The sequence below is a fragment of the Protopterus annectens genome, chromosome 2.part0, assembly GCF_019279795.1.
Source record: "Protopterus annectens isolate FY-2018-M chromosome 2.part0, PAN1.0, whole genome shotgun sequence".
NCBI classification, from domain to species: Eukaryota; Metazoa; Chordata; order Ceratodontiformes; family Protopteridae; genus Protopterus; species Protopterus annectens.
In genome coordinates, this window is record NC_056728.1 from 682526351 (window position 1) to 682540251 (window position 13901).

A 13901-nucleotide genomic window follows, 5' to 3' on the forward strand; every position below is an offset into this window, starting at 1 on the left:
TGACAATGCCCAAGTTGTGTGTATGTACCAATGTGGAATGTGCCATTTTTGTAAATTCGTTTATTTGGGGGAACTGTTTAAAATTAATGGTTTCAGCTTTAGGATAAAAGGACATTACAACCTTAACAGTACCGGGGTAGTTTATGGGGCATTGTGTCAGTCATGTCCTGCCTTTTACATTGGCAAGACGGAGCGGATGCTTAAGTAATGCATCTATGAACATAATTATGACATACGGGTAAAAAAAAAACTAGAAATGCACTTTATAGGCACATCCTGGAATTTCCTGAACATTATTTTAAATTCATTGTGATTGAGCAGGTCAAATGAAATAAAAGGGGTGGACCTTTGCAGTTGTTTCTGGAAAACCGGGAACTTTACTGGATATTAAGCTTAAATGCTGTGGGTTTTCCTGGTTTAAATGAACTAGCATCTATTGGTTGTGTATTAAAAATGAAGGCACAACTTACATAGATTTGGTTATTATGGTTCTTCACATAATGATATATATATACATATTCATGGTTTTAAAGTTTTAATTTTATGTGTTTTAAGATGTTGTATAATGTGATTTATTTTCCTTTTTTCTTTTGCACATTTACTGTTGATTTTAATCAGTTAATTAGTTAATTAGTTAATCAACTTGGGAGTGCATCATGTGATATGGGAAGGACTTTTAAACCTGGCTTTTCAGTTCATTTGTTTATCTGATGAAGTCTTGTAATGAACTTGACAAAAGTGCTTATGGTTATTTGAAACAGTGGTGGACCTACTCCTGGCTTCCTGCTTTCTTTCGTGTGTTTTTTACTTTGTTTGTGGAATTGTGCTGATAAACAAACATATACTGGACTAAACAGGTCCGTGTGGGAATATAATATTCTAGTTACTAGCCTAAGTAGCTAAAAAAACCCTTCAATTCAGTAGAAATATCAAGTGGTATGCGGCAGTAAACTTTTAGGTTTTTTATACCTTATTAATAGAGATTAAAAAAGAATCACTCAGTGCCCCCCCAAAGTAAACAGAAATTCTACAGCTCCATCAGTCAAGGTTCAAAGGGCATAACATGTTGTTTAATATCACAAGCAGGAAGAAAAAGTCACAAACCACAGGATACAGGCAATAAGAACCAAGGAATACAACAAAAAATGAAGTAGCAAGTACGCCAGGAACTCCAACAATCACTTTTAGTTTATTGCAACAGAAACAAGTGTAGATATAAGCGCTTTCATCCCAAATAATAACAGGAACTTCATCAGATACAAACAAACTACAGAAATGCATTATTTTAACCACTTTTTAACATTATGTCATTTCCTGATCTAGTCAAATGCATTCAATAAAGGCTTAAAGCAACACAGGAATAAAAAAGGAAAACCTCTCTGGTTTAGTGGACCCATCTGGGTCTGAGGCTATGATGGACCCTCTGCCAGGAAATATAACATGAGCTGAAACTAGGTACTAGGTCACTGAGATGTGCAACATTCATTCATTCATATAAGGAACATCATAGCAGCACTGAAATGATGTAATAATACTTGCCTAATCTATAACAGCTCAGCCCCTGGCTGTTACCAATGATCAATATCTTATCCTGTGAGCTAAAAGATGATGGGGTTTTGACCCACCATTCCAAGCCAATTGGTTAGACTAGCTTTTGAAATATACAAGTTCCTCATCGGTCAAATACTGCAGTTGGGTCTTTTCTGATCTGTAAGGCATATCTGCTCCAATTAGCCCTACATGTAGAATTTATGAAAATGTGCTAACTGAATGCTTCTCCCTTTTCATCACCATCATTGCCTTTGTGTTTTGTCTTCAAGTGAGAGGTGACCCAGGCCAATAACTCTTCTCAGTTAGGATTCAACTGACCTAATCTTCTAGGCAATGAGATAAGATATGCTGTTATAGGCATTAAAGAATACAGAAAACACCCAAATATTTTGCTATTCCAGAGAACTTTTTTAGCCACAACCAAGGCACAAGGCCCAAATACAGAATATCAAGCAACATAGTAAACACAAGAAGGTGTAAAGGATTATTAAGAGATAAGACAGGGAAAGACAATATAAACAGATCTCTGCAGAAACAATGTACAAGCAAATAGCAAAACATATGTAAGAAGTCTCTTCTTCTAAAGCTCAAACCCTACTCTCCCTCCACTGACAATCTACCTCCTACCTTCATCAAGTGCTTATTCAGGCTGCCTTTGAGAAGGACTGCTTAACACATGACATGCTGTTCCGTGTAAGCATGTATTAACATGTTTAATGTTATGCAGCTGATACACTATCATCATGCTTTCTTAAACTACCGTGAGTTGGATTAAATAGAAACTGTGTCACTTAGTTATGAAAAATTTGATATTTAATTGGAGTTGTCCTTTAACTCATTTACTGTAATGGAGATCTGGAAGTTTGCACTTTAACTTTCAAGGGGCAGAGTCAGAGCTTTTTGACAGATGCAACTTATTTCAACCAAATGTTCATATCTCTGGAACCATAAGGATTATGAAAGAAGTATAAATGGCAAACTCTTTAGCCAAACTATTTTTATAGTGGTAGTATTCTTTAGGCTCTAGGTGGATTTTATACATCACAGTAAACGTAGTAACTATTAAGGTTGTAATATTTTGTAAACAACAACCACTCAAGTTTTACACATACTATTGACAGCATTTTGTATGTCCAGCTGAGACCTTTCATATGATGTTAAGTTGTTCTGTCTGTGCTACTTAGTTGTCAAGACATTTAGAAAACCATGAGATTTATGACAATATAAATGAATATTATATAAATAAAATATAATATCTCTTCACCTGCACTAGACAGAGGTCAACTATTAATATGTTGTGTTTGCCATCATATAAGCCTTAAAATGAAATATTTCAATACTTTTTATGTAGCATGGTTTTGGAATTTTTGATGCAAATATAAACAACCAATATTTGATGCCTGGCGATGTCAGTAGGATGCAACTGGACGCATCATTTGGCCTTAATAAGTTAACAAGTACGATAAAGAATACTCAAAAATAAAATCCAAATGTAATGGTATGAGGCTTTTAGTAATAAAAGAAGGCAAATATCAACAGTAATGATGACACTACTGATATAATAATCAAATGTCACTGATATAATAATCAAATGTCACTGATATAATAATCAAATGTCACTGATATAATAATCAAATGTCACTCCTGTGGCATAGAGGGATAAAGCCTTAAGTGCTACCTAGCCAACCTTCATTCGATTAGCAAGTCTGGATGGAGCAGCAGGTAAAGTTAGGCATACCGATCCTGGGGGGAGGGCACTTTCTGGTTATGCACCCAAAGGGAGGCGTGGTCCAAAATAGGAATACCCATCTTGAGGGGGCACTTTCTGGTTATGCATCCCAAAGGGAGGCGTGGTCCAAAGAGGAGAGTTGCCTTCAGGTGCAATCATTGACATGGAAATGGAAAAGTAGGACATATAAAAAAAATAATAATAATAATAATAATAGAAAAAAAGACAGCTGGACCAGCTCCAAACCAATCCCCAAGGATAACCTTAAGATCCATGACCAACCTCAGCAACACCAGAACAAGTCTGGGTCAGGATACGAGAATCCATAGTAGATATGGGCCACTGGGAGCTGAGCCAGTATAAATGAGTTCTGAGGGGACCAAATTGAAAATAATAATAGTTAATGACCTTGCTTTCTTGTTCACTATATTTAATAAGCTGTAACTATCAAAGACAATTATTTGTGTGATGTTCTTCAAGATACATTGAGTTCCATATTTTCAGAATGGTAGAATCCACCCTTATTTATGTCCATGAAATAGTTATGTAAGCCTTCCACTTCAGAAGATAATTTTTGTCTTTGTGAACAGTCATTGATAGTATTTGAAACCATAGCGATGTACTAATTCCTGAGACACAAGATATTAAAGGACAGACAAAGTAACTATTTATTTTTTCTTTCTCTCTCTTTCTCACCACTACAGCCAGCCTGCCCACAGATTAGTTTATTTGGAGCTTGTCCATTCATCCTCCTGCCAGTGTGTGGCACTGACGGAATTACCTATAATAATGAATGTCTACTCTGCATTGCAAGACAGTAAGGAACACAGACTTTTTGCCTTCATGTTCTTCGTTAAAAATTATTTTTATAAATGATATAAAATATTTTCATGATGTAAAGCATCTTTTGTTTCAGAGGGGTGTCTGAGAAGATATTATTACTCAGCACATCAGTATTGTGTATTAAAAATGCTTATGATCTGCTAACAAAATGAATATTGCATAAAAGACCTTGTGAAAGTATTGCATGTATTAAAGTGTTCACAGATTAGACTGTCTAGAATGACAACACTGAAAAGGAAATAGATTAGAAAGATTCACAAAATTTAGTTTTCAACAAATTACAGGAAATGTTACCCTATTAGTTCAGAAAAATTCCATATAACTACAATATGCATTTAATCCTGTTTGTAGCCCACTTTTTACAGATCTTTTAAATCAGTCTCAGTCAAATTTATAAGATGGCTCTACACTAATGTAATCAGTTAAGAACTTGCTCTTTATATGTACTCATTTCTAAAAAGCTGTGCAGAACTTTTTATTAATCAAACACAAACATGTAAGAGTAAGAGGGAATATTAACATACATAGACGGTTCAACATATTCCTGGGCATTCCTTAGAGGGCCTAGCATGAGCCATAGGCCCTGCTCTCATGATGAAGTATTTTGTGATTCTTTGCATTGCAGATCATTGCTTTGCATGTTGCTGTAATTACCTGCTGTTCATGTAGGCACTGCATTATGGCACTTAAATGTTCAGTTATCCCTGATATCTACTGTCCCCCCAGTCCCCACATTGAAGTCAGTGCTGCTATTGCACTTAAATGTAGTAATCATTCGTATCTAGTTTTCTCACTACCCCCAATCCCCGTATTACAGTTGTATTTGTGATGTGGTGGGGATGGCTGTGCTGATTTACTGGGCTGAGGGATTTCTTGAATCACTTTGTGTGTACATGCCTTCCTGGAGACAGTTCCAGGAGAGAGAGTGAGTACATGGCTAATTAACATGTACCTCTCCCTTGGACTGCCTCATTAGCATCAGCATGGCTTCAGAGCTAATCCTACATGGTACTGCACGTCTTCATATTAGATCACCATGCAGCACCATGTTAGTGCGATGGCTGTATATGAAAAGGTTACCACAATGTGCACACAAAGGTTGTGTTCAAAGTCCTCAAGTTTTCTGTCATTTACAGTATATTTAAATAAAATGTACATTCTCCGAAACAATGCATGCACACAAAAAAAGCACCATTCAGCACGACACTGAAAATTGTTATTTCTTTTACTTCAGACAGATGTAAAACAAATATATTTTGTTAAGAAACTTTGAACACAGAATCATTTTAGTATAATAAAATAAAAGCTTGTCAAATAAATTATTGTAATCACGCAAAAGGCATTAAAGAGAAACATGATGTTTTAATCTATAAATGAATGTATGCTGCATGACAGCTATTCTGTTTTCAGCTGGTTACTTGCAAAATATCCCTAATAGGAATATTGCATTTTTTGGCTCCAAAACTAGACCAAGTTAGCATGATCAAGTCCTCCACAAGAATTTCCCTTGACAGCTAGACTTTCAACAATTAAATAAGCATTAAAAAACAAAGGTTCAATACTGATCCCTCCCCCATGCTATTACACTCCAGTCCTCAAACTGTACAAAAAATAAGAAATGATGCATGAACTATACTCCGATGTCCAGTGCTCCCTTCAAACCAACACAAAAATAACAGGTCACGTTATATACTACTTGACTAATGTTATTTATGAATTTGTGTATTCTGTTATTTATTTATTTATCAAGTTTATTAACCATGGAAATGCACTTACTCACAATGGAGCCATTCCAGTCACAGCCCTGGACTACATGAAAAGAGACATAAAGAAGCTCTCTGAGCATGTAGCCCAGGCCGGTATGACCCTGACCTTGAGTAGCATCTTACCCTCACCAAGAATGATGCCACAATATGAAGACAAGATGATCAATTTCAACAATTGGCTTAAGTACTGGTGTCATTCAAAGGGGATCCAATGCCTGTCAGCTTGGGATGATATGCTCGACAAGCCACGATGCTTCGCTAGGGACGGCTTGCACCTGTCACCCCTGGGCTTTCAGATATTGGCAAAGGCTCTTGCTACCCCCATAGTGCCTTTTTTAGGCAAGGCTCAAAAGACAAACCCACCTCCATAGGTATCACAAGGGATAAGAAACTAAGAGTAATGCTACTCAACGCCAGAAGTCTAAACCTCAAGATGCACGCACTCGAAACTCTCCTTAGCATGGGGAACATCGATATCTATGCAGTAACAGAAACCTGGTTCAGGGCTCCCGAGAGCACCCCAGCACTACCAGGTTATACCTCATACCATGCTTTTCGGCCCCAAAACATGGACCGAACCACAAAAGGAGGGGAGTATCGATATTCATCAAAGATACCCACATCTCCAGGTTGGTGGCAAAGCACAAAGCATCAGAGACTATCCATGTGCAACTAACAGTGGGTAAAACTGCCTTCCAGTTTATAGCCTGCTACAGACCACCCTCCCAAACCCAGGAACCCCACTCGGCCTTTCTGAGAACACTGGAAAATATGAAGGTCTCTCCAAACACCATTATATTGGGTGACTTCAACTACCCAAACTGGGAGCATTACTCTAGCTCCAACACCCTAGCCCAAAGGTTCCTAGAATTTATAAACTCAAATGCTATGGAACAACTTGTTACCACTCCCACAAGAGGGGAAAACATACTGGACCTGATCATCACCAACATGGGGACTCTATGCTCCAGACCAGAAGTGTATCCCTCACTGGTAAGATCAGACCATAAACTAATCTCACTGGATATTCACATCCCGACCCCACCCCTACCCAGAAAACCACAGTGAAAAACTTCTCTAAAGCAAATTTCACACTCCTCAAAACCGAGGTGGAATCCTTCAAAGCCCCGGGCCTGTGGAAAATACGGCCCAGACCGCAGAATCCTTTATAAATGCATTCTATGAACACCTTCAGGAATGCATGGATCATGCGATCCCAAATAAAACCAAGACCCAATCCTCCAAAGGCAGACGTCCTGTCTGGTGGACCCCAGCCATAAACAAACTATACAATAGAAGGAGGAAGCTACTAAATGATAGAGCAAAATCCCAAAAAGGGAAGGCATCACTGATCAGTATTAGCAAAAACTACGGGCACTCATAAAATTGTCTAAGGCCAGCTTCGAGAGAAAAATTGCACAGGACACTAAGGATAATCACAAGGCTTTCTTTAGTTATGTTAGGAACCTGGGTGGTAATTCCCAGATATGCTCAGAATTAGTCCAAAATGACAAAAAATACACTGAACCCACAGACATTGCCAACATCCTAGCTGACAGGTTCAGCGCAAACTTCTCCCCCCCTCCCCACCAAAAGGGCAAATATCTATCCCAGCAGAGTGCTGCCCCCCTGACATCTCAGGTGCTCAGGTAAGAACCGCCCTCTCCAAAGCAACAAACACAGCATCAATGGGACCAGACGGTGTCCCGGGCTGCGTCCTACATGAACTCCAAGAAGAGCTAAACCCAAACATAAAACCACTGTTCAATCTCAGCCTTACTAAGGATATGTGCCCAAAGAGTGGCGTACAGCAACAGTGGTCCCTCTCCATAAAGGTGGTGCCTCAACGGATCCTAGAAACTATCACCCAATAAGCCTGACTAGCTTGGTCTGCAAAGCTATGGAAAGGATCATCATGGACCTCATAAATAAAGATATTGGGGACCTACAGACACTGGATCCTACCCAGTTCAACTTTGTTAAGGGCAGATCCTGCCTCTTAAACCTGGTTGATTTCTTTGAAACAGTCACCAAGGCCATTGACGAGGGGAAGGTGGTCCACACAGCCTACCTGGACCTCGCAAAAGCCTTCGATACAATACCCCACTCAGGCATTATAGATAAGCTCACCAGCTTAAATATAAACCCCTTTGTCACTAGATGGATTGCAAACTGGCTCAAGGACAGAACCCACATGGTTAGAATTGCTGGAGCCATGTCAGACTCCAAACCAGTTACAAGTGGTGTCCCACAAGGCTCAGTCCTGGGACCTCTCTTGTTCGGTATATATTTCTCGGAGGTACAGGCCAACACGGAAGGACTGTGGCTGACCAAGTTCGCAGATGACTGCAAACTGGGCGCCATAATCGACTCTCCAGCCGACACAAGCATCCTCCAAAAGGGCCTCATAGAAAAAGACAACTGGTGCCAGAGCCATGGCCTTAAGCTAAATGCCAAAAAGTGTATAGTCACCACCGTTGGCAAAAACAAAGTGCCCACAAATTACCACATAGGTGGTAATCCATTAAGTACAGAAGAAGTAATTAGGGACCTGGGGACCCAAGTTGATAGCAATCTCTCATTTGACAACCACGTGGCCAAAGTGGTTAGAAAAACATTTTATATAGCCCACCTAATTATGAAGGGATTCACATCTAGATTAGGGGAGGTCATCGTGCCTCTTTACTCATCCCTCATCAGGCCCATAATCGAGTACAATGCCCCTTTTGGGATGTACCTTACCAGACACCTGCAGCAACTGGAAAGACCCCAAAAGTACCTCACCAAGAGGATCAAAGGGCTCAAACAGATGCCATATGCTGCCCGGTTAAAGAAACTCCAGCTCTACTCAGTGGCATACCGCCTGCTCAGAGGCGATCTGTGCCTGACGTATAAAGCCATGTCCAACCCGGAATTAATGGACATGCTGCACCTCAGAAAATCCAAATCCCATTGAGCTACGCGCTCGAGAGACTTGAACCTCAGCACTGAAATAAATAGGACATGTTGGAGGACAGATTCATAACCCAGAGGCTCCCTTCACTCTGGAATAAAATCCCAGTCCAGGTTAGGCAGAGTCCCTCATTGATTCTCTTCAAGAGGAGTCTTGATGAGTGGATGGGAGATCATAGGTTTACCCCGGGTATCACTTCTGTGTCACTGTTAGACAGAGGCACAGTATACTAACCTCGAAAAAAGGCATAGCAAAATTAATTTAAAATGGGTGGCGAAAGCCAAACATACTCTGGCTAGGCTTATAAATGCCCTAGGGCAGATAGCCTAGTATGAACCTATGAACCTATGAACCTATGAATGAAAATAGATACATTTAGCTCTCATATGAATGACTGAACTAAACAACCTGAGAATTAGAAATGCCAAAACAGTAATGCCCAAAACACAGACGTGTAAAAAGGTTTACTTTGTGTTTATTGCAGGGGGACAAGGTCCGCTCATTCCCCAATGTGAAGGGTTAAGACCCCCTACCCAAAACTTATACAAGCTTCACAGTCACATCAACTTAAGAAGGGAAAAATCTCTCAAAATATTTGAATCATTGCCAACACACACTTAGAAATCACACTGACAATGATTTCCTATGGGAAACAATCATCAGCATTAGGATAGATTCTGTAAAGTTTGCAGAAACTATTTGCAGACAGTGCAGCATGTGAAAGGAAGACTTTAGTGCACATGCTGCAGATGTGATTTCAGAACACGCACTGAAGGCAGACCGAGTGCTTAGATATGCAGTGTAGGATAATTAGGGATTCCGTGCATGCCGGTTTGATTCCAAAACACATTGTGTGCACACAGCACAACTGAAATGTGACAAACTACCATGCCATCTCCATTTCTGAAATCATTCACGTATACTTAATAGACCCGAAGAAATTCAAGCAAATACTACAGAGTTTGTCGAAAGCCGTAGCAAAACATCAAAAAATATATAAAAATACAACCTACTGTTCGTGGTGAAAGGAGTACAGCTAACTGGAATTTTGTAAATAATTATATGTCATTTGTGAATATCAAATTGATTTATGCAAGATGCTTGTGTTACAAATGTATTAGAACTGTGGGTCATACAAGATGTTGGTGTTACAAATGTATTAGAACTGTATATTAGAACTGTGGGCCATACAAGATGCTTGTGTTACAAATGTATTAGAACTGTATGTCATGTATATCACACTGATTTGTACAGACGTTTGTGTTAAAAAAGGTATTTTGTAAAGTGCTTGGGTTTGAAATGTATCCACAATGTGCCTTAATGGAGAGAACAGAAATACACATGCACTATTGTAACTGTCTAAATGTATATGTTTTAACAGAGGAAACTGGAGGGTTAACCTCAGTCCAGCAAACTTTAGAAAAATATCTGAAATTAAATCACTTTATAGGCTAAGCCATAAAGATGCTATCTCACAGGTTTCAAGGCAGCCGGAGACACAAAGTCTGTACTAGGAAGCTTTCTGTATTGTCTTTGTGGTGAACTAATTTCCACTCAGGAAGAGTGGAAATGTTTAATTGCTTTATGGCCTCCAGAAGCTCAACAGATCTGAGCAATGCCCTTGTTTTTACAGGTAGGTGCTATGTCCTGCAAGCTTCCAGCAATGGGGGTTTTGCATGGGAACTAGAAGTCAGATGACAAGAAGTGATGTCATTCTGCAAGCTATCCCAGCAGTAATATTTTAAATATTATTTTGAGAAGTCTCTTAAAGCAACTGAGCATTCTGTATTCTGCCTTGGGCCTGACATCAACAAGAAGGACCATTCACCACATCATCTGCCTTGCTCTGTTAAGTAAGTTATTAGGCTGTTTAACTCTTAGATACAGACAGGAATATACTGAAACTTAGTTTAGATATTGTTTTTTCTTTATTTGCCTGACCCTGTCCTGCAATGTTATTTTAAATACTTCCTGTGGTTTTGAACTCTGATGTCACTGTGAATATATACTTAGTATTTTCTTGTTCTTTTATTATTTATTATTAAATATATTTAAACCTTTCATTGTGGCTGATCTTTGTAGAGATATTTAGAGTACTTGCATATTTATGTGGTAACACTATGAGGGCTACTCCTAATAGCCTTGCTCTTGGTCAAACTACCATTTGTATTAATATTAATTTCACTCAGTATATTGGGTATCCTTGGAAGAGCCTTAAGGTAGCTGGCAGGAGTGTCTGGTGGCAGTTGTAACTACCTTATAGTCTGGGCAGAAGGGGGCATAGCTAGTAAACCTGTGCCAGCCTTCCCCAGGCACGCACTCGTGAGTGTGTGTGTGTGTGTGTGTGTGTGTGTGTGTGTAAATCAAATCTGAAATAGTGTGTGTGTGTGTGTGTGTGTGTGTGTGTGTGTGTGTGTCAGCTACTTGGGCAGGTGGACGAGAGAGTGCTGGAGGCCTTGGCTTGGACACTTAGTTAAGATCTCAACTCTATAGCTGTGCCAGTGGGGACTCTTATTGCAGATCTGGCGAAAGAGGGAGAAAACAGCCACAGACTGACTGTGGTTTCTGTGTGTACTTAAGGGAAATTGCACTTGATGTAGAGAGCTGCATCTGGAAATACTGTATGTGTGTACCTGTCAACTCCTGGTAAACATCTTCCACAGGTGCCAGTGGTGAGGATTGAAGCTCCTTGATTACTGGGCCAGTGGTGGGTCATCACACTGTTAATGATCTGCAACAGGCAACAGTGATACAAAACATAAATGAAGCTGTGGCTGCGCACCGTAGGAAGCAGCTAACTAGAGTCAGAGCAAGGCTGCAACCAAACCAGTTGTCAGATCAGTAAATAATATACAGATACTGGCTAGACAGGCAACAGGTACAAGGCCGGCTGTAACATATGTGTCTCACACATGTCTGTGTAGACCCTGGGAGGAAACCCCATCCCCCTTAAAACTAAAATGAGTTTTAGCCTGGATATACTTGCATCTGGGACATTCCACAGATACATGGGGGATGCTGTGGGAGTATCACAGACAACTGCCACTTGTATTCTTGCAAAATTCCTGGAAGCAATGAGCAGCAAGGTAGAAAACTACATAACTTTTGATCCACCCTCATGGATCATAGAAATGTAATGCAAAAGTTTTATAGCATCACAAACTTCCTCCATGTACTTGGTGCAATAGATTGCACAGACATACCAATGAAGACACCAGTACATCCTGAAGCAGACAGATACATAAACAGAAAAGGCTGGTCATCCATCAACTGCCAAGCTGTCTGTACAGGAGATGGCAGCATAATAAGCATCATGGCAACACACCCTGAAAGTGATCATGGTGCCTTGATATGGAGGGAAAGTGGACCGAGACCAGCATTCCTGCAAGGTGAAACACCTTACAAACTACTACTAGGTAAGTGTAGGAGCACAGCAAGGGCAGAAACTAAGGATAACCCTCACAACAATATCCATCCTAACCACATGTGTTTTCACTCCGAACAACAGTTGACTGTGGTGATCCAATTGAGCCGTGGCTAATGGCACTATATCATGAACCATTCAACCCCATATAGGAGGCCTACAACTGAGTATACGCAAAAACTAGAAACACCATAGAAAATGTGTTTAGTGTATTGAAATGTAGGTCCAGATGTCTGTACACATCTGAGGGTGCACTGCAGTACATATCTGAAAAGGGAGCACAAATGATAACAGCATGTGCCATGCTGCACAACATGATAATTAGAGTACATGGCAGTCTTCTAGCTGCAGATGCGGGTGAACTACTGCAGGAACTCCAGATGTCTAAAGAGAACATCCCAAAGGGATCAGATGAGGAGCAGGAGGACATAGGGGTCAGAAGATACAGGTGTAGGCAAGGTAGGGTGTGACCACAAGTGCAGACGCAGGCAACAGGTCAACATCTGACTCATATCTTTGAGTCATGACAACACAAACATACATGAGTACCTAGACTGAACAATGATGTTCAGGTGTTGTCCCACCACAGCAACACAGATTGCATCTAATGGCAAGTACCCACTAGATGTACACACTGAGCATCAGACATAACACCATTATCATAATATATTACAATATAAAAATATGCAAATGTGTTACAACAGGGATCATCAACTCAGGGCACAACTGACAGGTATGCCATTCACACTCAGATTGTTGTATCAGTGTGTGGGAAAACAGTAAGAGACACACATTAGTGATACACATTCTTATCTCTATAATATAATAACATGAAGAAAGAGAAACCACACAGGACATAATGCAGAACTTTTAATATCAGAAGTCACATATTACTGCAAAGTGATAATTCAATAGTATGAGCCACCTAGGTGTACTGCACTGTTGGACACACTGTAATGCAGGCTAGGGCAACCAGGCTGATGTCTCACACCACAGTCCACTCTGCACTGGCCATGTACAGACACATGTTGCCCTGGTTGCTCCACAGAGGAGACTGATGGGATGACAACAGTATGTTGAGGCGAAGGAACATGACTATGAGTAGAAGATCTTATAACTGGTGGGACCACATCAGATGGACCAGCAGTTGAACTCTGTGCAGGTTGGACCACAGACAGTACCTCTAGATGGCAAATGGTGCTTCTAGTGACAGGTGGCCTGCCTCTCCCAGGTTGCAACCTGCTGAGGACAGTCAAGGAATGCAGAACCCTTTTGGTACTACAACACTGCTGCAGTACCACAGAGGCCAGGGACCTGCTGGTAATATGACACACTGCAGCAGTACCACAGAGGCCAAGAACTTGCTGGTAATATGACACACTGCTGGAGTACCACAGAGGCCAGGAGTACCACAGAGGCCAGGGTTTCTACTGACCATGGCACAGCTGGAAGACTCTCATTATGAGTGGGCAATGCACACATAATCTCACTGTGTCTGTGCTCTTGTCCTTCATACATGACACATTGCTGATGTACTGTACGATCTGTGGAATGGGCATATGCACAGACAACTGACCAATGCTGTTGCTGTGACCATTCATTTGCCTGCAGCAGGAGGCAGACACCCTCTGACAC

The 13901-nt window shown here is 40.5% G+C and overlaps 1 protein-coding gene across 1 annotated transcript in view; it reads left to right on the top strand.

Moving 5' to 3' along the window:
* The window catches only part of LOC122793731 (trypsin inhibitor ClTI-1-like), a 145618-nt gene that overhangs the window by 78976 nt on the left and 52741 nt on the right, over positions 1–13901 (top strand). The window contains exon 3 of the mRNA XM_044061934.1: positions 3985–4097. Coding sequence (XP_043917869.1) covers positions 3985–4097 — 113 coding nt within the window. The remainder of the gene's footprint in view (positions 1–3984; positions 4098–13901) is intronic.